General features: G+C 39.1%; 1 protein-coding gene across 1 annotated transcript; it reads right to left on the bottom strand.

Moving 5' to 3' along the window:
* Positions 1-6,064: 6,064 nt before the first annotated feature.
* On the bottom strand, positions 6,065-25,616 carry akap1b (A kinase (PRKA) anchor protein 1b). Its single transcript, XM_017491462.3, has 11 exons — positions 25,411-25,616; positions 18,540-20,179; positions 16,175-16,302; positions 14,348-14,474; positions 14,117-14,244; positions 11,858-12,035; positions 11,610-11,760; positions 11,458-11,525; positions 11,295-11,368; positions 10,247-10,312; positions 6,065-8,694 (listed from the first exon to the last, which is right to left on the bottom strand). Exons 2-11 carry the CDS (start codon positions 20,152-20,154, stop codon positions 8,632-8,634), a joined length of 2,598 nt encoding a protein of 865 aa, XP_017346951.1. The 5' UTR covers positions 20,155-20,179; positions 25,411-25,616; the 3' UTR covers positions 6,065-8,631.
* Positions 25,617-27,258: the final 1,642 nt, after the last annotated feature.

The following is a 27,258-nucleotide window of genomic DNA, read 5'->3' on the forward strand; positions in this document are numbered from 1 at the left end:
AGTCCCAGCATGCATTTTAACTCATGGAGAGCTGTTTATGGTTATTGTAATAAGTTCTACATATTGTGTGTGTGTGTGTGTGTGTGTGTGTGTGTGTGTGTGTGTGTGTGTGTGTGTGTATGTATATATATATATATATATATATATATATATATATATATATATATATATATATATATATATATATACACACACACACACACACATAAATATACAAATATAGATCTTCTAGTAATTCTCTAGTTTTTTGACAGTAGTAATTTGGATGATACTGAGAGACATTGAACATGTGAAACAGAGCTTATTCTTCCTGATTTAAATGTTTTTCCAGATTTAATAGGAATAAGCACCACTACTGCTGCTCCATTTCACTGTAATGTACTACATAATTACATTTCAGATTAGGCCTGGCAGAATGGTTTAGAGGCTATTTACAGTAATCAAATGACATAATTTCATAATAAGATCTGATAAGCATAATGGTCAGCAGCATATTTTGTTTAAAATGGTTGTCTTTCATACAGCATTAACCTGAAACTAACATCTCACATCTAATTCTAGTACACAAGTGTGGAACTGAAGTGTAATGTCTCCTCTGATATTAGATAGAGGTTTGATTACAGTGAAACAAATTGCTGTTTGTCAATAGAAAACAAAGCTTTATCATTTATATTAAACGGTATTACATGTTATTGTCACTTCCCAGTGGATTTACAGCCATAAATCTATTCATTTTCCACACAAACCATGTTATTAATACAAGACAAAAGCTTCAAGCACTAACATAAGGCTGAGTATGCAAGTCTCTCTCCTGCATGCATATTCACATTATCTGTGACATACCTTGAGCAGTGATTGGTTTGATGAATGTAAATGAACTACAAATCAGGAGATGATTTAAATGCATGTACGTAAATGTGTGGCTTATAAAGTAACTGCTAATTTATGCTGCAACTCTGCCATTATCTGTAATGTTTCCAAGAGTCCATTAAGTCTTCAGAAACAGTCTTCAGAACAGTCAGATCCAGAGCACGTGATTAAAGTGAAGACTAAGTGCATGATGGAGCTTTGCCCAATTAGAGGATGTGCTTTTCGCAATTAGAGGTAAATTCGACGTGCCAAACATCTGTAAAATTCAATTTGACAATAAAAATGAGGGGGAAACCTTCAACACATAATGAACACCATGACAAATAATGTGTCTAAGAGGTGTCTTGTGGAGTTGTTGAAGTAGTGCAATTAACAGAGAGAGTCTTTTCATTTATTTGAAACCATTCTTGCAATGTGTGCCATGTAGACAGAAAAACTTCAAACAGTCAGTTAACATTAGATTCAATAATAGTGATGGTGTCACTGTTATGAAAGTGAGCACATCTAATATAGAGTTAAATATAAAATAAATCAAATTCAACAATGTGGGAATCAATAATGGGTCAGTGGCGAGGTTACAGTATGGTGTCATGTCACACTGACCTTGAGTACTGACTATTTTATAACCCAAACCTCATGTCATTAAAAAAAAATATCACTGCAGTCTTTATCAAATGACCTGTTTGAATGTGAAGTGTTTTCAGATTCATTAAATCATTAAAATCATTCAAATGGTAACACTTAACTTCTCAGATACATGTGTTTTTAGTTTTATTAAACTCTCAACACTCAAATAAATTCTTTGAGTTACACTGTGGTGAGTGTGCAGTAATTTGCTGTGTAGTTTTGAAGGGTTTTTTTCTGTGATTGTGTTATGGGAGACTCTTAACTCCCTTCTTTGCAGTCAGTGAGTTGCAGTGAAAGCTGCTCTTACTCATTGGGCGCGGTTTTATTCACATCGAGGATAGGAACACTGTCCTTTCCGGTGCTTTCCCTTCAGTAAGTTACAGTCGTTCGCAACAATGCAGCTGCTCTATTCAGCTCAGTAAGTAGAACAAGCCTGTATACAGAGAGGTGCTGAAGCCCTTTAACATGCCTTTATCTGCATATTCACGTACTCAGCCTCAAAGTCCATCTCTGCTGAGCCATCCCTCAATCACTGCTGCACTACAGATTACTCAGAGGCTATGAAACATCCGAGTTGTTCCGCCTGACTCACTGCTGTCTGATAGCAAAGAAACACAGGCAGTCTTACCAGGCCTGACTGCTGATGGGTATTAGACACTGTTATCCAGAGGGTAATGAGAAGTGAGAACCTCAACATTTTGCAAATGATCAGCCACTAGAAACACACAAAATGATATGAAACATTCTGTAGGCCTTTTTCACAAATTTAGTAACCAATATGAACTTTATAATCGATGTCAGACACAATAGCAAATCTAGTTGCACTGTAACTAATTGTTGCTGTGAACCTCCATGAACCTCTTCAACAATGATGTGCTGGCAAAATTGTATCAAAGGACTGCAAGTGAATAGTGGGGAATTATGAATTACTCACAATTGGCAATATAAGGTTGCTTCAGGTTTTATTATACAGTGTAAATTATTCTTCTGTTATTAGATGAGATTTAAATCCAATATGCCTGTGCAGCCTTTCAAAGGTCTTCAAAGAAATGAGAACCCTATAAAAATATATAACATTCGCATGAATGGATATGTCTAACTCCCTATTGTATCTCATTATATGTGGAATTCAGAGTTGAGGAAACTGCTGTTTCACCGAATTAAAAGACTTGCAGTGACCTCTAAAAACTGAATTGATCTGGTGATGAGGAAAAAATGAAGTGAAGGCATTTGAATGAACAGCATATGTGGTTGAGTGCACTCATTAGAACCATCTGAGCTTTATAAGGCCATGCAGCTCCTTTATTTGACCGAGAACCCAGACAGGCATGAAGTTGATTAATTTACTATGCAACACAAGTGGTGCTCAAGTGCTCAAAGAGTTGATGATGATGATGATGTTGAAATGATGAACTGACACACCATCTTGTGGTCATGTCGCGTCATTGCATTAAGTTCCACTCAGAGAATATACTGAGGTTGTGGTACAATCAAAACTGGTCATGACTATGCCCTACTCCCTCCATAGACTACATCCTTCACATGAAAGAACACTAAATAGAGACCCTCTGTAGGGGTTAAAAGAAAGGAAACCACTTTAGCTTTTTTTTCTTTTCTTTTTTTTCTTCTTCAAATTGCAGTGCTTGTGATAAACAATCGCACTGTCTCATTTTGCACATTTATTGATGCTGTCCAATACAAATGCATGAGTTACAGGCTGCTCTGAAATAGCAATAGAAACATGAAAGTCGAATACAGTCCTAAGATAAAAACAGATACATCTGATTACTCCCAAAAGACATCAAATATACCAAGGCTTATTAATGCACTTGTTAATTAAAGAAAATATAGCATGTAGATAGTGAGATTAAATATTTAAATGAATAATTTTGCACTTAGAAACCATACAATTTTATAAACTGCAACTGTAGTACAGTACATTTTATATGTATGTGCTGTCCTTTGAACTTATAGCCGGAATGGAAATGGACTTAATTGTAATTTGAGAAAATGGCACTTTTGGCATGTTATTGTAATTTTTGACCAGTAAGTGGGGTTGTCAGAAAATTTGTTGCATAGCCGCACATGGTGCGGAAGAAAGCTTACCAAGATTTGTCAGTGTGCAAGGTCATTGCTGAGATTCAGCTTCACTTCCTGTTTGGTGACTTTGCGGGCAGATTTGTTGGCACATTAAGGGAAATGTTCGGATAATCAACCTTCTTTTGATAATTTTTGTCCAGGTTGGTCTGAAGATGCTGTATGCCATATTTGGTGTTGATTGGACATAATTTGTAAGAGTAATGAAAAAAACATAACTGTTTTTGACAAAATCCAGGATGGCAGAAATTAACATTAACATCATAGCGTGTTTTTAACTTGTCGTGACCCAGGAGACCCAGGGATACCTGGCTTTTCAATTTTGGAAACATGGTTCAAAATTATGACCATAAACGTAGACCAAATTAGGCCCAAATTTGGTCAGAATGTTCCGAAGAAGAACACTCTCATACCAGCACAACAACTGCTACCATGTCAGTGACACTCCCGTGCTGAGAACGGTCAACCACCCAAATGTCTAGTCCTGTGGTTCAGTGGATTTTGTTCATGACAAAATGTTGATCTCCCCAGAAGTGTGTGAATTATTCAGTAACACTGGACTTCTTGGTTACTGGCATGCTCACTGCTCACTTGTAGCTGAAAAACAGCTGTGCACAGACAGTCCAGTCCTAAAGCCTGGTGTTAAACTAAAACCTGCTTCATCACAGCGATTGTTTCAAATAAATGTGCAGCTTCAGCTGGCTGGACAGGAATCTCCACAGAGACCAAAGCAGAAGAGTATTTGATGGTGCTCTGATTACAGAACCAATACAGTAGGCAAGATACTTGTAGAAAGACACATTTGTACATGTATTAACACAAGCATATATAGTCCTCTCCAAAAGTATTGGAATAGCAAAGCCAATTCTTTTGTTTATACTATACACTGAAGACATTTGGGTTTGTGATGGAAGGATGAATGAGACAATAGAACAGAAGTTCAGCTTCTGATTTTTAATTTAGATGTTAGAAGAACATGGCACCTTTTGAATGACAGGTGTTTCTTGTTGCCTATGTGTGCACTGTTAGATTGATTGTTTAAACAATTAATAGCTCTGAATGTCTACTCTTAGTTTGAGGCCTGCTTTTGCATTTTTTGTTAAAATGGATATACCAACATGAAGACCAGAAAGCTGTCTATGGGAGAAAATCAAACCATTCTGAAGCTGAGAAAAGAGGAAAAATAAACCAGAGCCATCACACAAGCATTGAGTATAGCCAATACAACAATCTGAAATGTCCTGAAAAAGAAACCTACCACTGGTGTACTAATAAGCAGATATTGATCAGCTAGGCCAAGAAAAACAGAAACATTGTGAGAGCTGTGAAGAAAAACTCCAAAACAAGTCAGTGACATCACAAACAACCTCCACAGGACTGGGGTGAAAGTATCACAATCCACCATAGACTTATAAAAGCAGAAATATAGAGGTCTTACCACAAGATGCAAAACTCATCAGCAGTAAGAATCAGAAAGCCAGATTGGAATACACAAAGAAATACAAAGAAAAAAATTAAAAATAAATAAAAAGATGAGCCACAAAAGTTTTGGAACCAAGATTAACCTCTACCAAAGTGATGGAAAGGCCAAAGTGTGGAGAAAGAATCTGCTCATGATCCAAAACAAAGCTCTGTGGTCAAGCACAGTGGAGGTAGTGTCATGGCTTGGGCTTGCAAGGCTGCTTCTGGAATGGGCTGACAAATCTTTTTGGTGGTGGAACTTACAATAGTAGCAGCTGAATTAATTCAGAAGTCTGCTTAAAAAAAAAACCCAACCAACCAAACAAACAAACAAACAAAAAAAACCCTTGTATCTGCCATTTTACAGAGAAATGCATCTGTGGAAGAAACAATACACAAGAGGAATGCAACTGCTTGATGTTACTGGGTCACATGCTTGATGAAGTCACTGCAAGTAAGGGATATGCAACCAAATATTAAAGTGTTATTTACATTACTACTATCTGTCCCAATACCTCTGCTCACCTAAACATTGAGAGGTCTGCCACCAAAGGTGTCATGTTCCAAGCTGTTTAACACCTCTAAATGTAAATATCAGGAAATGAAAGCTGAAATTCTGATCTACTATTATATTCATCTTTTGATATCAAACACAAATGTCTTCAGTGTGTAGCAAAAACAAAAGAATTAGCCTTGCCATTCCAATGCTTTTGGCGGTAACTATATTTAACCCTGTAGAGTATCATTTCTCTACAATATACGTTAACAGAATAAAGCCTGTATTATTCCTCCCCCTAGTGACAGAAACGTACATCTGCAACGTTTTAAACCAACACTGGAAAATTAAATGTTTTTAAAAAAAAAAGAAAGAAAAAGAATTGGCATGCGTATATATAAAGTTTAGGAACCTTTGTGTGGGTTTTTCAATAATAAAAACTGTATTTCATGACAGTCAGACATTTAATGACAGTAATTTTGAATGCTCTACTGCACAAAACACAAGATGATGAATGTTTTAATAATTTTATTCTTTTTTTAATATATATTTATATATATATAGATCTGTACAACCAAGATTCAAACCTTTTCATGAGTCTAGCAAAAACTGACCTGTACATAGTTATGCTGTGGGCAGGTTCGCTTTGCACTCAAATAATCAAATAATTAATCAACTAGCTAATCAAAACACTTCAAACCAGTCCTATAAACAGAACATGATGTTGGGGTGGGAGAAAAACAAAACAAAACAAACAAACAAAAAACACATGATCCCTTTGTTTTCATACACTCTTCCCAGTGTTGTACAAAAGAACAGTGAAATTTTATTTACACAGACAAGTGAAGTATGATGGGTTGATGACACACAGCAATGGAAAAGATTGATAAGAAAAGGCCATGAACTTCTAGCACTGATAAAAGAACTAATGTCAAGAAATTAACTGGGAATTATGAACTTGCAAATGAGGGAAAAGATTTCATAAAAAAAAAAAAAAAAAAGTTCCTGCATTTATGTTGCTGTGCTGCCTTGTTTGACTGTATAGTGCAGAAATATCTTGTACTAAATATACTGTAGAATGTAGTCTATCATTGCCTGGTGTGTTAATCTCTCCCCGTCCCCCCAACTTCATACAATACACCTAACAACCTGAGCACCAGACATGGGAAAAACAACAACAACAAAAAAATCCACAGATCCTTTAGCATTTCAGTCAGAGTGAGGTTACAGAAAAGTGCACGTCCCTTTGCAGCCTACGGAAACACATCCTTCTTTAACAGTTAACAAGGCTGCAGGGGTCACACAATAATCATCTGTTTAGATCAAGAAACAAAATTCAAGGGAAAAAACAATTCAAGTTTTTGTAGTTCGGTTGAAACCAGTCAGTTGTCTTCAATTACAATAGCAGCACACGCATAACTGCATAGGAGCAAATCATAAATGGAAAATTGGTGCTTGCATAAAAACAAATGAACAAACAGACGGTGAAATTCCATCAGGTTAGGAATTGGCAACATTAGGACGGAAGTGGTATAGCAGCAGAAAACTGGATGAGTGAGCCCTGAATGCAACATACTCAATGACACACGCATACACACAAAATGTAAGTAAAAAAAAAATCCCCAGTGGTTTACACACTTTTTTTGTTTTGTTTTTTTTTTTTAAACAAAATACCGATACAGCAAAAGAGCATTCCTTAAGTCAAACCCAACTAAAGAAAGAAAGAGAGAAGAAAAAAAAATAAAATAAAAATAAACCTGAATGAGACTTCTTAAAGCTATTTTTCTTTTGCAACAAACCAGTATTACCAGAGTGCTTATTTTAGCAGCCAGCATAATGAGACTGATTAAAAAGTGGCCATTCTAAACATTTCAGAATACAGACATTAGCTACTGACCATGATGACCATTTTGATCTAAGGACCCTGACTGTGGGCATAGCAGACTACAAACAAGTGAGCAAACCTCCTCTGGTGTTTACGCAAAGCCACGCTAGATAGTGAAGTGTGGGTTTATGTGACTTGTGGATCAAAAGATGTGCTCTGAACAGGACTACATGCATACAATTGACACAGCACACTATATGCAGTTCGTCTACCCAAAACAGGAGCCCGAGCTCTGATGCACCTCAGTGCTCTGATGTGGAAGTTTCATCACTGGTCAGGATAAACATGTAGTGAAGCCATGTTCAAGTGAAGCACAGGCCAGTGCTTTAGTGTATTCCTCGAGATACATGAGAAAATCTTGAATAATGGACTCTTAAATAAGAGCAACAGAGAAACAAGCTGCATGTGGAGATGTTCACACTGAAGGCAATTAGCAGGACACGTCCCACAGACCGTGCACAGCAGAGGGCAGGATTTTGTTTCCCTCCGTAAGGCCACATTAATGAACAAGACTCTGTGGTTGAGGAACACACACCTTAGTACAGTGTATTTCTTCATGACATGGATGAGTCCTGTTCTATACACTGAATGTGCACAGGTGTTTGGGACATTGGGCCTCAACTTCAAAGGAAAATTGCAGTAGTGAACCATTAGGAAATAAAATCAGACAACATGAACTAGTGAGATCGAGCTACAAAAGTATGCACAAGTTGCTGAAATAATCTGCAAACCCGAGCATCAACAGTCTTGTTACAAACTGCACCATTGTTACATTTTTAATGTACACTTTTTTCTTTTATACAATTACAGCTCTTAAATCTACAGTCCACATTTGTGCCAAAGGAGCCTTGCTGGAAAACCATGATCAACTTGATTTAGTTACTAGATTTCTTAAACCACTGAAGACATTTCTTACTTTTTTTTTTTTTTTTTTTTTTTTAAAGTTTCTTTTTTACAAGATGTTCTCTGATCAACACTTGGCTATCTCCACTTGTGTTATTATTTGTCCCCTTGTACAGTACATTAATTTATTTTGAAAGGGAGTAGAAACCAAGACCTAAAAAAAAAAAAAATAAAAAAAATAAAAAAAAAAAATTTAATTTTCTGCTAGCCAGTGATGTGCACTTCAGGTAGGCAGGGTCTAAAAAGTGAAGGAGGGGGATGAAGAGTGAGAGAAGAACACGAGGGCAAGGGATCAGAAACTGTCCACCCACGTTGCTAAACCTCGCTCTGCTAATGTACGATTCAGCAGAACCACCTGCAAAGAGAAAAAAGAAGAAATTAAATCAAAACAGGTGCTAACATTGCTAAAAATGTCATTCATAGAGAGTCAGTGTCTGGATCCCAACAGCATAAAGTTTTACTGATCAGAGCAGTCCTGCTCTCGTTTTGTAATGGTTTGCAAAAATAAACTGATCAACCTGAATACGAATGGATTTATTCGTAAATCATCCATAGGTGCATTCACACAAAAAAATTTGGTAGTCATAAAAACCCTGTAATATCGGAAAAACGTTCGCATCCTAGTCGTGCTCCTTTGTGGGTGTAAATTTATGCATAAGACGACTAACTAATGAAAACCTTGACTTATAACATCGAATGATAATTTGCATGGATGACTGGACTTTTATATATGTATATACGGTCAATCGTAAACTGGATATTTACAGCGTTTAGCAGACCACCTTATCCAGAGCGAGTTATAGAAGTGCTTTGTAGTCTTGAGGATCAAAAAACACATCGTCATGCTAATTCACTAGGTCAGGGACTAAAAACATTTTCATTAATGAACTAACTTTATATTATTGGCAGTACTTAAAGAAGATAAAATAAATAACTAACGCAAACCAACACAAACCCATAAATTAAAACATATGAAACTAGGCAGTCATTCAAATATGACAAAAGAAATGCCACTATATAAACGGAGGACAGGCCTGTGTCTGTGCGCAGCCGTAAGCTGTAAACAAATGCCTGAAGATTTAGTGCTGGCTGTGCTTCGGAGGGAAAGGATGTTTAAAGTCTGGAAAGAGGATGAAAACTGGATTATAAATCTGTTCAGTCTTCTTTTAACGCAGTGCACTTTAGATCCAGCACATCAGCCGAGACACTTGAAACGATTTTTAAAAATATCAGTTTCGTGTGTGATGTGCTTGGTGTCATGATCATCTGGGTACAGTGCAGATATTTTTACTGGCACACAGAAGGGAGTCAAAATAACTTCCACTTCTTCCTTTCTTTCACCATTTAGTAGTCATTTTGTGTTTCCAGCTTTCTGCGCACTTGACTTTTTATGGAGTTTTATGGGAGTCACTAGATGCAAATGAGCTGTGTTGGGCTTCACACTTTATGGGTGATGAACATACAAGCGAATGTGAAGAAAATCAGCATTTTCAAAACTTTTGCAAATCTGGCAGACGTTTTTACTTCGGTTTGACTTGAGCAACATTTACACAGAACTTTACTAAAAGATTGATAAATGAGGCCAATATTTGCAAATGCATAGGTCAAGGGGGGGGGGGTAAAAAAAGAAGAAAAAAAAAAGAAAAAAAAAAAGTCAACACAAAGTGAAAGTATCCACAAGCCAGGAGCAGTTCTAGCCTGTCCTGTGTTTTCTGCTGGGAACATGTTTGGTCTGTACACTGTCAAACCCCTGTCAAAACCTTCACTATCACCACATTAAAAAAAACAAAAAAACAATCTAACTATAAACTTAAAAGAGCTGCTTTAAATCCAGGACAAAATGACAAATTATTATTAAGAGCACAAATAATGAGTAAAGATCTATTCTCGAGACAGAATTCACTCACCTCATCTCCAACCATGTTCCACATTTGTACTAAGGGAAGGCCTGTGTTATTGTCGTAATTTGTGACCTAAAAAAATAAATAAAATTTAAAAATAAGTTAGTAAACAAAAAAACTATGTAAAAAAGAAAAACTTACCAATCCAACATAGTCATGTGAAAAAATGAGTACACCCCATGGAAATTGTTGGCTTTTTTGACATATCTGGACAAGCAAACATTGGATTCTCTTTGAAACAGTGCCTATCAAAAAAGTTAATATACTTGAACAAAACATGAAGGAGAATTAGCTTTTCAACCATTTATTCAACAGAAATGTCAATAGATGAGATATTCTTCTGTGGAAAAAGTAAGTACACCCTTGGCCTCAGAGCACCTTCTTGTAGGCGCTGTGCATAACTGTTCACCAGGCTTGCTGGAACTTTTGACCACTCTCCCCTGCAATATTCTTTCAGTTGCAAGATTTTTGAGGGTTTCCTGCCCATTTGAAATTCCCACAACATTTCAATTGGATTCAAATCTGGGGCTTTAACTAGGCCATTTCAAAACCTCCATTTCTTCTTTTTGAACCATTCCTTGGTGGATTTGCTAGTGCGCTTAGGATCACACACCTCAGTAGCAAAGGGAACACCAGACACTAGATACGAGAGGTTTAAATAAGACCAGTTCCACCTGCACTCCCTAAGCAGGTTCTAATCACTGGCACCCAATCTTGAGCATCTGATTCTAATTTAATGGATTTGAAAATGTGATAAATGTAGGGGGTGTACTTACTTTTTCCATGTGACTGATTTGTTCTTTGTTCATTTAAATTGTAAAAAATTACTACAAAATGTCAATTTTGTGTCATTTGATACACTATCATCTTTATTAATACACACTTTCAAAGAGGATCAAATGTTTGCTTGACCAAATTTTTTTTGTTTTTTTTGTTTTATATATACATATAAACAAAAAAAAAACCCACACATCAACAATCAAATCCCATGGGGCGTGCTTTTTTTCACATGACTGTAAACAATGTTCAGTAGCTCATGTTGTTAAGCACTTGCCTGTGCAAGCAAAGGTAGTCCTTGTGTCATCTCCTCCAGTGCAGAGTTGGCTTCAGCTGAAAAGCCATCCTCTCCTACAGAGGATCAGAGGAAGGCATGAGGCAGGTTATACAATGTGGGTAAAATCAACAATTTATTTGACTATTGTGATAAAAACACCCACCAGGAAGAGGTGCGATGTTGTCCAATAACACCTCCGTCCCTTGGAACGGTAACGTCACAAAGTCAGACCTGCAAGACACAAATTACTTATGAACACGAAAGCTAAAAACCCAGCGGTGTCATGCTTCAACACCAAGTAAAGGGAGCAGTAACCTAATCTGACGAAGAGTATCAATCTTCACTCGGTCGTAGCCGCCGTAGTCCACGTATCGGATCTCCACCTCATTGGAATCCTTGTAGAAGGAGATAACCTGTGCTCGCCACCACGCTCCCTCCACTGCAGGAGCCGCACAGATCACACCAACTGGCAAACAAGAAGAGAGGAGAACGGACAAAATGCAGATTAGTCAAGAACAAATGCAGAGTGGGCGACCATGGTTGTGAAAGGCTGTGTTTCTTACTTTCAGCAGGTGAGGGCAGGGCAGGAGTGCCAGGCTGAGAGTAACACAGGAACATCTGCTGGTCCAGACTGCGCAGAGCGTGGTATGTAGGGTGTGTGTGCTGCTGGACAAACACGTGGCCCGCAGAAACGATGTTCACCACGATCACCTCCACTGTTACGCCGTTTGGAAGCAGGAGCTTTAAGATGAACAAAAACTTTGATTAAATTTTTTTTTGAACATTCAGTTACATCAAATTCCCTGTTTACGAAAGATCTGGATAAACAGCTAACATGACTGAAAGGTGACAATAGTTACCTTATAATGCTTAACCATTCGCAGTTAATTTAAAAAGCAACAAAATATTGTGAAGTGGTTACATTTTGTTTCATAGTGGTGCTTCACTATACCACGTTTGACTAATGCCATGGAACAGAAGAGATGTTACTTTTGGACTTCACACAGGGAGAATAAACGCATACTCCCATCCACGCACCTTTAAACATTCTGTTGCCGGCGTCCACTCCTCCATACGACTAGCTATACCATCTGTTTGCTAATCAGACAGAAGGTGTGTCCCAGTTCGCCTACTTATGCACTATTCTATGCAGTTTTGTAGCATAAATAGCACGAGTAGTGTTCTCACACTGAAAATTCCTAATAGAGAAAGTACACTTTAAAAATACCCGGATGACGCACTTAATAATCCGAAAAAACAAAGTGTGGAATGTTGGACCCTTCATGTACTCAACTGTCGCAGCTTTAATTATGTAGCGGAGGAGGAAGGGCTATCAGACTCCGATGTGGAATTAAAAAAAAAAAAAAACCTTATAAAATTCACACACTACACGGTTGCGTACATGAGTGCGTCATTTGGGACACAACTCTAATGTCTAGAGCCACGTAGCTAGTCTCCGGTCTGTTTTCAGCTAAATAATTTACATGAACGCATGTGGTTGGATAAACTACAGCAGATTATCTGCTGCAGAAGCTGCACTATCATGTTTACTAAACTAGAGTTACCGAAATACATTTTAGCTGGCTCAGATACAGTATCCCTATACCGATACACACCTATTGTGCTGCACAGAATCTCTGGTATAAATGAAAAACCAGCAGTAACTGGTTTATAGATCAGATTTTCAGTATTTATTATAACAGATAGACAGGCAGGCAGGCAGGCAGACAGATAACCACAATAGGCCTATTGTGGTTGAATAAAACTATTATAGCCTTCTTGTGGAGAAAAGGAGCTTGGAGTATTGGTATGAATTCTCAAGCATAAGCACATGACTATCAAAGCAGAGAGGCTGTGGTCTCTCAAATAGGCACAAACAAGACGACAAAGAGCTCTTTTAATACAAATTGGCTTTGATTGACTTAGATAGATGTTCTTGCAATTAAGAAAATGATCTATTCTTGTACAGCTCTTTGTGGCACAGCTCCTCAACTATTAACCAAGTTGTTTTTTCCACATTTGTTCTGTGGATTGCTGTTCAAAAAAAAAAAAAAAGTGAATTCTAACGAGGCGTTTTAGTACGTTACCTAAAATGTGTATATTAATCCTTGCCTCTTCCACACCATTTGAATCTTTTGTGCTCTGAACATGTCTGAATACAGATGCAACCTAAAACTATATGCATCTTGTCTTCCTGAGACAGGAGCCTGCACTCAGCTGCACTATAACTGACAAATAAATTAATGTTAATGATACTATACAGGGTGTCCCAGAAGTATCCGTAGTAGATTAAGCCATGCAGGACTAAGCGCACGCCACTCCCGAAAAGTGGATGTCCACAAACCACTCACAATCCACTGACAAAAGGCACAACCAACATGCTGGCAGACATAGTGCCCTATGAATGGAGACTTTTTGGACACCAAGTATATTTAGTACCTATATGCAAGATGGGTAAAACATTCAAAACAGCTAAACTCTGTGTAAACTGGACACCATTTTGATTGGAGGTCATGTCCATTACTCCGCTCTAAAGACCTGGGCAGTCTCCTGTTCAACAGTATATTAGGAGTGAACATGACTGCAGTACACATGTGCAGGAAAATGCATTCTGTTATGTTTCCAAGTGAATAAACGATGTCCTGGTGGTACAAGTTGTCAGTGAATGACAGTGAGAAAACCAGTTTGAGTGTGTAAGCTCTGAAAAGTAATAAAAATCCTGTTAGAGTGACTTTTACACTCCATCAACCCAACAAAAGGCAGAAGGATTTTCCTCTCTGGCAACATTACTAGAGAAACGAGAGAACCAGAGTGAATCTTACCCAGGAAGTCATGGGCAGGGAGGGCAGTGAGAGGGGCAACGATGGAGGAGCGTACAGGTTGGTCAGGTCCAGGTCTTTAAACTTCTTACCAATCAAGGCCAGTGCTTTATCTACCTGCTGCTGGGCGCCTGAGAGCAGATAATATATATATTTGCCACAAAACACATTTCAAAGTGAACACCCAACAAGCTCGGTGGAACAAGTGATCATCTAGTGGATCAGCACACTCACCCTCTATATGGCAGATCTGAAACTCTTGGGTGTAAGGCAGAGTTGAGATGTAGATCTTTGCACCAGAGCTCTGCTTCAGAAAGCTCACATACCTTCCTTGTTTTCCAATTAATCTACCAACTAGATGCTGCAAATGACAGATGAAGAGGACATCAGAGCAAAGTAAGCACTATCGATTAAGAAATAAAAGACAACAAAATATCTTAAGACTGTTACAGGCATGGTTAGATTCCAGGTTTATTTGTCATGTGTATTTGTAGCTTGTACATAGGTACAGAGTGCAGTGAAATGAGATGCAGTTACTCCAAAGACCACATATCAAAAACAATAAATACACTATATAGAAAATATGACAATGGGTATATGGGTAAGGGAGAGTGCAGACAAAGCAAGAGCATACTGTATGATCAAGTGAGTCTGTGTGTGTATTTTATATATATATATATATATATATATATATATATATATATATATATATATATATATATATATATATATATATATATATATATATATATATATATATATAAATAAAACAATGTCAATTGCAGAGGAGCTGAAGCAAGTAGGTGGTCATGAGTTCAAGCAAAGAAACTTAGGAACACAGCTAAGAAAACACACAAGAACAGTTTTTTTTAGGCTTTACAATTATTCTTGAAGAAACTATGGCTAGTTATGTTGACCATTATGGGTGGTATAATTTGTTATGCTTGAAGAAACAATTACTATTGGGGGGGGCTGTGGCTCAGGTGGTAGAGCGGGTTGTCCACTAATCGTAGGGATGGCGGGTCGATTCTCAGCCCTTGTGACTCCACATACCGAAGTGTCCTTGGGCAAGACACTGAACCCCAAGTTGCTCCTGATGGAAAGTTAGCACCTTGCATGGCAGCTCTGCTACCATTGGTGTGTTTGTGTGTGAGTGAATGAGACACAGTGTAAAGCGCTTTGGATAAAAGCTCTATACAAGTGCACCATTTACCATTTATTAACCCCTGTGCGTCCTTATGGGCATTTGTCTTTTTTATTTTATTTATCGTTTAGTCCGTGTTAATGCAAACAGCATACATTTCGCAAGAGGTGTGTAATTTTATTGGAATTTTAATATTTCACCCTCATTTGCTTTCATAAATCTATTTGAAACTAGATACACAAAAAAAGTTACACTCAGGACCTTAAGGACAAATGTCCCCATTGAAACCCATTCAAACTGCAATATTTAATCCCCATGACGTTTAAGCATAAAATCATGCATTCTGTGTTAATAGGCTTTTATTTTGTTGACAAGGTTTCAAAACATTGACTTTTTAAAAAATAAAATTCTGAAATGTGTAGTATTTTCTCAGGTTTAGCCTCTGAGGAAGATTCTGCTATATTATAGATCACTGCAGATCAACTGAATAAACGATGCATCTATAATTGTGTGTTTGTATGGATATCAGAGTTGTGGTTTGTACGTGTCTACTGAAAATAGTGTGTGAAAAGTTTGAAAGAAAAATTTTACTGTACTGATATTCACAAATCCCACCCCCATGTATGAGTCAAAGAAGGTTACTGTGCTTTGAAAATTTGTGCATTATGTAAAGAACCCAGCGTTTAAAGGCTTACAATACTGAAAATGAATGAATGCTTGGTAATCATCATCAGAAGTGATGCTGGTGTAAAATAAATAAATAAATAACTAAATAAAAATTCTACCTCAGTGAAAGTGGAAATAAATACCAATATACAATATCTTAAATATTTTTTCCCCCTTGACTCAAGGGTTAAAATGCATTAACTTCGTTACAACTGTTCAGAGAGCGGACCTTGATTCAAAACCAAACTCACCTTCGGCACCTCTATTTCCCACACAATCAGCTCGGAGCTTTGACTGGCCTGGCTGCCACTCTGTTGATCATTTCCTGTACCCAAAGCGGAGTAGCTGTCTACTGAATCCATACTGTTCACATCCGAACCTACATCAACACATGGTCATGAAAAAACAAACATGACATTAAGTGTGACAACTGAATTAATTTATTCATGTCATATTAGAGGTCGACCGATTGATCGGTTTTTAGTAATTTAAACAGCTCAAAAACTCAGACAAAACAAGCAAGTCCATTAACTCCTCAGGGCTGATCATGACTTTCTAAAGCTTGTGTTTGCGTCCTTGACAAAACAGAATGGCAGAACGTGTTTGGATGTTTTATAACAAGCTGTGTTGTCTCCCTCACGTTTCTTTTCACTCAATGTGTTTAAATATGAGGCAATGGAGCACTTGGGGGGTGGGGGGTGGGGGGTGTCGGTGAAAGAAGTAAAAAAAAAAATTCGGTGAAGTGTTCAAACCAGCAGCACTTTAATAAACGCTCATTTTAAAGCTGACAAACAGAAAGCAGCTTCCTGGACTCACAAGCCCCCAGGTTTTTCCTTTTTGTGCAAAATATTTCAACTGACCGAACATTACTTCTGTTTAAGGTCAGAAATGATGAACTGAGATAGTGCAGCTTAAGTCCATGTTTTTGTTTGAAATCTGCGTAAATATTTTGAAATTTGTTGATCGCGTCTTGAAGTTTAAAGAGTATTTTTACACTTTGCAGTGCAATTACTGTTAATAAACTTGAGTAGCAAAAACATTTATTTTCAGGTTCTGCATCACATGCAGTCAGGTACATTAAAATACCCCAGTGTAGAGGTAAAACAATACCACCTTTTCTTTGTTTGTTTTTTAGAAACGTTTCAGATAAACACATACAAAGGGGGGAAAAAACCCAACTTCACAAAACACAGCATCTTCTATTTAGTTAAACTCACTCACTTACGCACCACATATAGTATGAATATAATAAAATCAATCCTAGACAAAAATATATATAAATAAATAAAATTATCAAGTGTCTCTTGACATGTAAACATTTCAAGTTGTAAATCCAATTCAAAATGTTTCAATCTGTTACAGAATCGGACAATGAATTTTTTCCCCCTCACAAATCCGAGCCACCATTTGTTTTTGCCCGAAACAGATCCTTGGGTATGAGATCAGTGCCATCTCTACCTTAGCCTTAATTTGTCACATCGCATATTGCGATTGGAAAACTATTGTCTTTGGTAATAAATTTGTTAAAAGGGAGCCTATATGGTGAAATGCAATCTACTGGATGGGGCTCCTACTGAGAACACGAAACCTAATGTAATGATGAGAAGGGTGCCAAAAACAAGGCCAAGTGTGCCAATACCTAATCCTGGAGAAAACAATTTTGAGAATTTGAACAATACAATTCCATCTAGCTTCATTTTGCTACAATTGTTACCTGGGCACAAACGCTAACCAAATTCAGCACAGGGACTTCGCCACAATACTTGTTACTGGAATCAACAGCAAATGTGGGATCACAGATTTATTGCCATCTCTTCTTGTACTGTACAGTATATAGGAAAAGTGCTGCATCAAAAGTGTTTATCTTTTTGGAAATACTCTATACCTAGCCTAAAGGCATTGTGTGTTCCTGGAGTAGAATCATGTAGCATACTTTCAAGCTTGGCACTATAAATCATGCTAATGCAGCATTTCCTATCTATGAGGAGAAACTACGGGAGAGACTAGAGGCAATTTGAAATGGGACAAACGACTAGGTGCTTCAAGGATCAAAATATTCAAGTGCCAATTTGGCCAATGGAGCATCACAAAGCTGCAGCAGCTGGAACAATAAAACGCAATAAATCATATCAAATGATCAGTCCATCAGGTGCTTCCTTGAAACCATGAAAAAACACCCTCTTACACCCTAATGAAGACTCGTTCTTTCACACTTTAGGCGAGTTCGGAGAATCCCACGAACAACTGGGCGAGGGAGTGAAGACACGATAGATGGGGCGTCGGTTCCACATTCATTCACGCCTTTGGGCAAATTTACTGCAGCTAATCCACCTACGGAGGTTTTGGGGAGGTGGGAGGAAACCGGAGAACCCAGAAGATGCCCACATGCAGACACAAGAAAAGGCTACATCACACTTCCCACCCCATCCTAATGGGGAAATGATTAATAACCAACATGAGTGTGAGCAATAAACTTCAGACAGATTAGAGAACATTACTGAAATGTATTTATGCTATGTAGACCTTCTGTAGTGTATGGGGTTTTTTTTTTCCATTTGCTAACCGGTTATGAGAGTCATGCAGTACTTCTTACACATCAGATATAATGGCACTCACCTCCAGACTGATCAGCTTCTGCTTCACTGGTTCCATTCCTGAAAGCTTCCCCATTCACCTGTGCTAGTGCACAGGTAGCTGTTGCATGCTCCACTCTCAGCACAGTCTCCTCCAGGACTGCTGAATCAGAGCTTTCCTGATGTCCATCACCTTTTTCCTCTGAAGTCGAGATCCCTGAAATCTGAATAAGGTCATCTTTGCAGTCATGCACTACTGATGACAATTCTGTGCTGATGACAAGATCCTCATTGCTGATGCCATCCTCTGACTGACAAGTGCTACACCCAGAATCCTCTGTTCCCATCACAGCCTCTTCTTTGGCCTGGACCTCGGGCAGGATCTGAGTCGATTCTAACTGTTCCTGATGGTCACGGAGAGCAAAACTGTTCTGCGTCTCAGACTTCTCCCACACAGAGGGAGTGAGGCAGCCATTGATGACCTCCTTGGCGATCTGTGCTGCATGCTGCTCTACGTGATCTTTGCAGCCTTCTGAAGAGGAATCCACCTGAGACACACATTCATCTTCTTCCCTTTCTTTTCCGTTTAAAGTAGATGTGATGCTGAAAGCAGCCTCCGGACCCTCGCTGAGCTGAGACGTGGAGCTGCTGACTGCCATGACCTCCTGGGTAGCTGCTAAAATGACTTCAGTGATGAGACCGGCTGCAAGGCGTTGCAGCTCTACCATGCTGTCACTGCTCTCAACTTCACAGCACGGGTCTCCATTCTCATGGTTCTGGACTTGTATGAAATCGTTTAAGACCGGTGAGCTGGTGGAAATTGGAAATGAGGCAGGAACTAAAGGACTGTCAAGACCAAGCGATTGCTGCGATGCAGCTTGAGTGTACTGATCCCCAGTCATTGGTGAAGCGGCTGCCAAGTCATCTTTGGTGGAGGATAAACTGTCTTTCGCCAAGTCTGCTTGGAGGTTCTCAGCAAACGGCACAGCCAATACATCATCAGCCACCTCTCCTTCAGGCTCTGGGCGCTCCGCTTTGGACAACTCCACAGCCTGGCATATAAGTGGCGCCATTTCCTTAGTGTCAGTCTCCTGTTTGTCGAGTGTTTGATCCCAAGACTGGCTCAGTGAACCAGAAGTGTCCAGCTCTGCTTCAGCAGTCAACTGGGATGACTCATTGCTTAGCACAACTACGTCTGGTCTCTCATGTGGAGGACTCATCTCAACTAGATTTGATGGTGTCATGGCTAAGATTGGAGACTTTTCACTGGTCACTTCAAGGCTGCTCGTTTGGGAGTCTGCAGTTGCAATGCTGCATGGATGAGGAGGAGTACCCAGCTTTTTCACTACCACTGGGGAGCTGACTGGTTCTTCTACTGAGGCGCTTGTTGCCATTGTGTAAATCCGTGCTACAACCTCCTGCTCAGCAGACACTGGTTCTTTGGCACTGGGTTTGTCTAAGCAGGGTCTGCCGTGTGTGGTCTCCACCATTCCATTAGTGCCCTTAGCAGGGGAAGCCAGTACGCCCGCAACCGGTTCCTCGTCCCGGTCATGGCTGGTGAGCCGCGCTTTCTTGCGAGAAATGTACCACCACCAGCCTATGAGTGCAAGCACTCCAGGAAGTGTGTACGGGACAAAGGACCGAAACCTGAGTGGCATCTCCTGTAGATCCTAAGTACTGCTCCTGAGAACAGAAGAAGAAAGACAAGTCAGAACTCAGTAGACTGCTGCATAAATAAATCAGCATAGAAGTAATGCTCAAGATGGTGTTATTAATTAATCTCGCACGTGAAAAATTTCATGTGCATAATTACATTAGTTAGGAAATTGCTCTGAAGTCTTTTTTAACTGATTTAGGCTATGGTGAGAAGGTTGATTAAGTGAGAGATTTTCCATCTTTGTAGCTATGAGATACAGCACATAGTCCAGGCTTATAGCAGTCATTGTATTGTATTGAAATCTAGCTTTAAATACAAATGTCATGTCAGTGTATTAATAAAGCCACTTAATACTCATGAAAGCATGAACTGCAGATCAACTACTACACCAGGTCACATCCCAAGAGAAGGAATTACGATTCAATTACATGGATATGGACATGGTATGGATTTTTAATATTTCACTCATTTCAAGAACATTTCACTGCTGAACCCAAGTATGAAAAAACAAAACAACTAAATGTATTGCCTAAACAGATATTGCTAAAAGAATTTAACTGCATGTTTTGCTAAATGTATGCTGCTGAATAAACTGTAAGGGAGCTTGTGAAATCAAAATTACATAAGTCATGTATCAGAGTCCCCATAAAATAATGTGTGAAGTAGGGATGTCACGAGAACCGATACTTCAGTACTAAGTCGGTACCAACATTCTTAAAACGTGACGGTACTTGTTTTTCTGGAGTAGCTCTGGAACCGATTCTAATGATGGTACTGAGGTTGCAAATCTTCCGGACCTGATGGGGGCAGCAAATACGCGCAAGTGTTTTAGTCGCTCCACAAGTGGTGAAGAAGAAGAAGAAGAAGAATGCCGCCTACAAGCACACGGGAAAAACTACAGAAGTTTAGCTCCACCCCGACTCATTGAGAGGAAAGGTGGTATGGAATATGTAAATACTTCGCACTTGAGGTGGATACAACAAACATATAATTGATGCTGTGAAGCCGGTGTGCAACCGATGCTATCGTTCATTTCAAACAAAGCAAGGAAACACCTGGAATTTGGCAAAGCACCTGAAAGACGGTCCTATATTATGTTTGTTTGAGGCAGCTGGCATTGTGGCCGTGAAACCAGCTAATGTTATGCTCCATGTAATGTTAGCGATAGCCAGTTATTTGTTAACGATGCGAACACATTCAAATGTTATAAACTACCTCCTAATGGGCCACCATGCATCGCCATTCAGCCCGTGTCCTGTCAGCTAAATGTAGCTACTGTCACTAATAATTATTCAAATGTTCGTGCTTTTAATAAATCGTTTTGGCCTGCTACCGTATCAGTGAATTTAAACCAATGCTCGCATTCAGAGTATAAGGTGTGTGTGCACGCACATGCGCATTTAGTAGTGCTGCACCTCCACTTATTGTCAGACAGTGTTTGATAACTAAAATCTCTCTCTTTGCCAGTATCAGCCAGAGGAGTATGTCCTCCAGGAGAGTTTTTAATACCACACCGTGGTATCGACTTTGTTATCGAGTATCATGTACTTTTGGTGGTATCGGTACCGACTACTAGATTTTTGGTATCATGACATCCCTACTGTGAAGGCTGTTAATATAAGAGGACATTAGTAGTCCTCTTATATTACTACACAGTAGTAACAAAGCTCCTCCTTTAGCAATTCCCCAACTTTTCACCAGAAGTGTCTCCAAAATGGAGACACTTCATGCCAGATTTCATAAACACCACGAACAGGCAGATTTTGGGTGTCCAAGCAGGCTGACTGGACTCCATGCTGTGCTCTCTGGCCAGCAATGAGTCCATGTTAAAAAAGGATACCCAGGCATGCCTTTCCTTAACTGAGCCAGAGAAGCCCAGCTTGTGAACAGAAAGGAATGCGTTACAGGGGCAATGTGTCTCATGTCTGTATGGCTTCCGGAGACACAGCGCTACATAAAAGGGACACAGCGTTTATATATGATAAACTTGGACTATGACCCGAGACAGATTTGCTGAAATGGGGAGTGTTAATACCATGGCACAGGGAAGGACATACACCATGTGTGATACCAGCATGAGTGTTAAATCAAACAACGATGTGTAAAACAAACTAACCAAACTGATTTTCATCAAGCTAATACTGGAGTCACTGAATCACCAAATTCCTAAGAGTTAATAAAGGACCGCTATAAACTGAGACAAATATTCAAATACTTGCTAGCCTTATGTGAGGCAAAGTTATCCATGTCAAAACAACCCTTAAAATCCAGGTTGCTCAACGTTCAAAGATGACTTTACTGAGCTTATCTTAACACTACATCTATCATAGCTAACATGAAGAGAGCAGTGTGACGGGTTGTCTCCTCTTTAGAGGACACTCAAGGACATTTTACCAATCAATCCAGGGTGTTTAGGAAACTAATTCATGAAGATCCCCTTCAAACAAACAAACAAGTACTGTGTCCAGAAAGTGTGTGCGCAAATGACTCGATTGAAAGCACATAGCCTTTTAGACATTAGCAAAGCAGAAGGACAGCACTGGAAGGGTGTGGAGGAAAGCCAGGCAATCACATCTGTCAGAGTATGTTCTAACTATTCTCCCATTTGGTTTCACATCTGCCTAAAATAATGTGTCAGGGTAAACACTGTGGCAACTATTAGACAATAAACTAGTCTTGAATCACCAAAACAGGATCCAATTACTTAAATGTACTGTAGGCCAGGGGTCTTCGACTGACAAACTGTCCCGATGAAGACCCAGCAAAGTATTTCAGCTGACCAAACTGAATACTTTGAAAATATACTGCAGCAGAGCGGATAAAGTTTAACACAACCACAGTTCAACAACTAGTTTTACATAAGTATACACGGACAAGCAATGTTTCGCTAGCCGATCCTCTGTTGCTGCTTATCCAGTCATGCCAGTAATAGTCACATACATTTACGTGAATTATGTGGTTGAAGGCAGCTAAAAATAAATGACAAGCCTCATCAGTCCACAAATCAGACCAAACAGAGTAAATAAAAGGGAAAATCTATGTAACTCTGGTCTGATGTGGCTTGTTTTAAAAAGTCAATAATGACAAAATGCTTGTCAAAAACAACAAAAAAAAAGTTTGCATTTTTTCCCTCCCTAGGTCAAATTTAAAAACGGTGTCATCTGTTCAGAGGTCGTGGTCAGAAAAGGTAAGGTGAAGCAACACTACGAAACAAAACAACTGCTTCAAATTCTCGACTTGAAGCCATAAACTAATAATTAAAAAAGTTAATTAATTGACAGGTAACTTGTATTTAAATAATGTTAACTGCTTATTTAAACCTTTGTATGCAATATATATATATACTTTTTTTTACATAACTTGGAATTCACAGATTTTAGTTAAAGATCCCTGGGGTAGGTACTGAGTCCACTCAACAGGTGTGTCAGCGTTACAGTACAATAACTCTCACAGGATTCAAAGAAAATTAAGTCATTACAATCATTGTAAGATTTATAATTTCACAGTAGAAGTGCAAAACTGGTTTTTGATAGTGAAAGGGTGCCGGTTCAAGTGCTAGGTAGGAATATCCGCCACCTAAAAAAAAAAAAAAAAAAAACAATAATAAAAAATTAAGTCTACGACTGAACTACAGAAGTTAACTGTAGGGCTGCACGCACGCGTACACGTGGGCACACGTACACACACGCGCGCGCGCGCTTAGTGTACAATATCTCTGGGTATTTTGGCAGCTGGAGCTCGGTTCACCTTGGCCGAGGTTAAATAAACGCACAGGCAGAGGGGAACATGGAGCCCGGTTTGGCTCTATGGCGGCCTGCACACACCGAGTCAGGCACCGCGCCACGCCAACGTACGACCTTGGGGGAGATAACTAGTACCACTAGGGTCACTGTGTGTCTATAACACGTTATAACGCGGCCTTTTCGGCTAGGAGTGGCGTTTAAAGCTGCTTATTAGCTGTGTGGTCTGCACTGAGATTATCCCTCAGCCCGCACGCTGAGTCTGAGGTAATGTTCATACGCGCACCCAAACACTAGCGGCTGAGCACCAAGTCACTCGCCTTATTCCAGCTACTTGCTTTCTAGGACGATTAATAAATCACCTAAATATATTTCTAAGACTTTAATGTAATGTAATAATAAAAGCAACACAAAGGGGCGTGTGAAAACTCACCAGAAGTGCGCTGTGCAAAAATAAGCCAGGCATGTGGCGCACGGTGTAGAGTATAGGTTCTCCATGCGCGCTAATAGACTAGCCATCTAATGCTAACACCAACATTATTATTTTTTATAGATCATGAACGCGAACTTGTGCTGCCAAAAAAATATCACATTTTTGCACTAGATAGCAGACACGAAATCTGCGGTTTGGCTGGTGTAGAGTGCACCGTTGAATTCAGCACAGCTAAACTAACTGAATTTGACCTGGTGCAGGTTTGCTGGAGTGAAGTAGGCCAAAGCACTGCGCGAGTGAACACAGCACACAAGCGGGCACCTGTCCAGTACTAGCCCAAGTGTCCTGGCTTTCAAAGATTTGAAACCCAGGACTAATGGATAACTTTTGTGGTGCCATGTTAATTCTAGACAAATAGCTAGACTACAGATAAATTCATCATGTCTGCGGATAAATGACAGTCATGGGAAGACCGTTGGGATTTTGCAGCATTACAAAGGATTGATCTGATCGTGCAGTGTTCAACCGCGCAGCAGCGTGTCTTTCTGAATTACACCCAACACGCGCTGTGGACACCGATATAGCATCGTGTTCTCCAATTTTATGTTAAACTACCAATAATCAGTGGTTGTCCATAATATCACCGATTTACGCAAGCATTTTCTTCTTATCATCATCATCATCATTATTATTATTATTAGGCAAAAGCCTAAGACTAGCTGGTGTTATCTAAATTTAAAGCATTTAAAAATAAGTTGTGGTAGATAAAATGAATCACGACTCAGATAAAGTCTTTAGAAAGCCATAATTAGTTATTTAAAACTGCACATTTACCTTATAAACGCTCTGGCACAGGATTATAAATGCTACCGATAAATCTAAAATAGCGGGCGAGAAAAAGAAAAACAGCTAGGAGTATAGTAAACGTCACAATAGCCACACCGCTAGCTAAATAGAGGGCAACACTGAGACACTATATGAAACTAGCTAGCTGGCTAACAGCTAACAATTTATGTCCCGAACTAGCAAACACACAACACAGTCCGTCCTCTCGGACCTGCACCGGCGCTCAACACAATCTCACCGTGTTTGTATGTCCTTCTGGCCGCCACTGCGAACCGCACAGCCGTGGTAAAGCTCAGTCACTAATCCGGTACTCCGGGCCCAACACCATCCAAACGTGTCCCTTCTCAGTACCTCTATCTCTTTCTCTCCTCCCCACGTGTTGACCGACCGAAAGCACGCTAAACAGAGCCGGATCAGCTGTTCAAATCTCGCGATAACCGAGCTTTCCCTCTGCGACTCGGTGAGATCTCGCGTAACTTTATTCCCAATTTAACGTCAAATTCAAGGTTTATTCATCATACACACAACAAAGCTGCTATCACGATGATGATGATTAATAATTATTATTATTGCTTTTATTACTATGATGATGATTAATAATAATTATTATTGCTGTTATTACGATGATTATTATTATTATTAGTAGTAGTAGTAGTAGCAGTGGTAGCAATAGCAGTGGTATTAGTAGTAGTAACTGGTAGCAGCAGCAGTAGTGGTAGTAGCAGTAGTAGTAGCAGTAGTAGTAGTAGCAGTAGCTATAGCAGTGGTAGTAGTAGTAGAAGCAATAGCAGTAGTAGTAGTAGCAGTAGAAATAGTAGTAGTAGTAGCGGTAGTAGTAGTAGTAGTAGTAGTATTAGTAGTAGTAGCAGCAGTAGCAATAGCAGTAGTAGTAGCAATAGCAGTAGTAATAGCAGTAGTACTGGTGGTGGTACTCGCAGTAGCAACAGCAGTAGTAGTAGCAGCAGTAGTGGTGGTGGTAGCAGAAGTAGTAGTAGCAGTAGTAGTAACAGTGATAATCTGTACATAAAATATACATGAAGAGGTTTAAAAGTTATACAAAATATCAGTTGATAAAAACAAAATTCAATTTGAAAATTAAGGTTTAAGTGTTTTCAGCAGTCATTACTGTTGTTAAATAGCTGTCAAGTTCCCTAAGGAATATCAAAGACAATATTACTTTGTGCAGCTGCAAGGTACATAAATAAAGTCAAAAACAATCAGAAATGTTTTCTGGGGGAAAAAAGGAAAAATTAAAAACGTACAATAACCTAGTTATATAAGTTTGCACACTCAACTAATAATTTGTTGAAGCAGCTTTAGGTTTTATGGGTAAGAGTCTATCAGCATGGCATATTCATGATTACCTCCACCTTGATAAACCTGCAGTTCTGACTGAAAAAAAGCAGCCCTACGGCATGATGCTGCCACCACCATGCTTCACTGTGGGTATGGTGTTCTGTTGATGTGCTTTTTTTATGCCAAACATACCTTTTGGAATTATGGACTTGTTCTCATCAGACCATAACACATTTTCTCACATGGTTTGGGGTGATTTATTTGGTGACTTGGATGTTTGTTTGTTTCATTGTTTTTTTGTGAAAAAGTGCCAGCCACCCTACCCCATAGCCCAGATATGTGAAGAACTCGAGAGAATGTTGTCACATCCAGAGTCATCAGTACTGTTGGTCTCTTAGCAGCCTCCCAGGTACGTTTTTGTTGTCCCTTTGTACATTTCAGAGGGACATCCTGTTCTTGGTAATGTCACTGTGGTGCTCCCTTTTCTCCATTTGTTGATGATTGCCTTTACAGTGTTCCATGGTATATCTAATGTTTTTGAAAAAAAATTTGTACCACGCTCCTGAGCGATTCCTTTCAACAGTGAGACTGTGTTGGACTTCATGGATGGATATGTCTCTCTCTCGCTCATTTTTTATATTATATTATATTATATTATATTATATAATATATATATAAAATAAATATAAAAGGCCAATTATATCCCTTCAATCAAAAGAGGGTGGGAAAACGCATCCATTTCATGCTGTGTGTAAAAATGATGTCTCTTGTGTGGAATGACAAAACTGCA

The sequence above is a fragment of the Ictalurus punctatus genome, chromosome 17 (assembly GCF_001660625.3).
Source record: "Ictalurus punctatus breed USDA103 chromosome 17, Coco_2.0, whole genome shotgun sequence".
NCBI classification, from domain to species: Eukaryota; Metazoa; Chordata; class Actinopteri; order Siluriformes; family Ictaluridae; genus Ictalurus; species Ictalurus punctatus.

Bases quoted from the DNA above. Each gene is read 5' to 3' on its own strand.
- akap1b (XM_017491462.3), bottom strand. From the start codon at position 20,154: ATGCCACTCAGGTTTCGGTCCTTTGTCCCGTACACACTTCCTGGAGTG. The intron at 16,303-18,539 runs GTGAGTGCCATT...GTGTTGATGTAG, and splicing joins AGAAGCTGATCAGTCTGGAG to GTTCGGATGTGAACAGTATG. The intron at 11,526-11,609 runs GTTACTGCTCCC...TGTGTCTTGCAG, and splicing joins GATACTCTTCGTCAGATTAG to GTCTGACTTTGTGACGTTAC.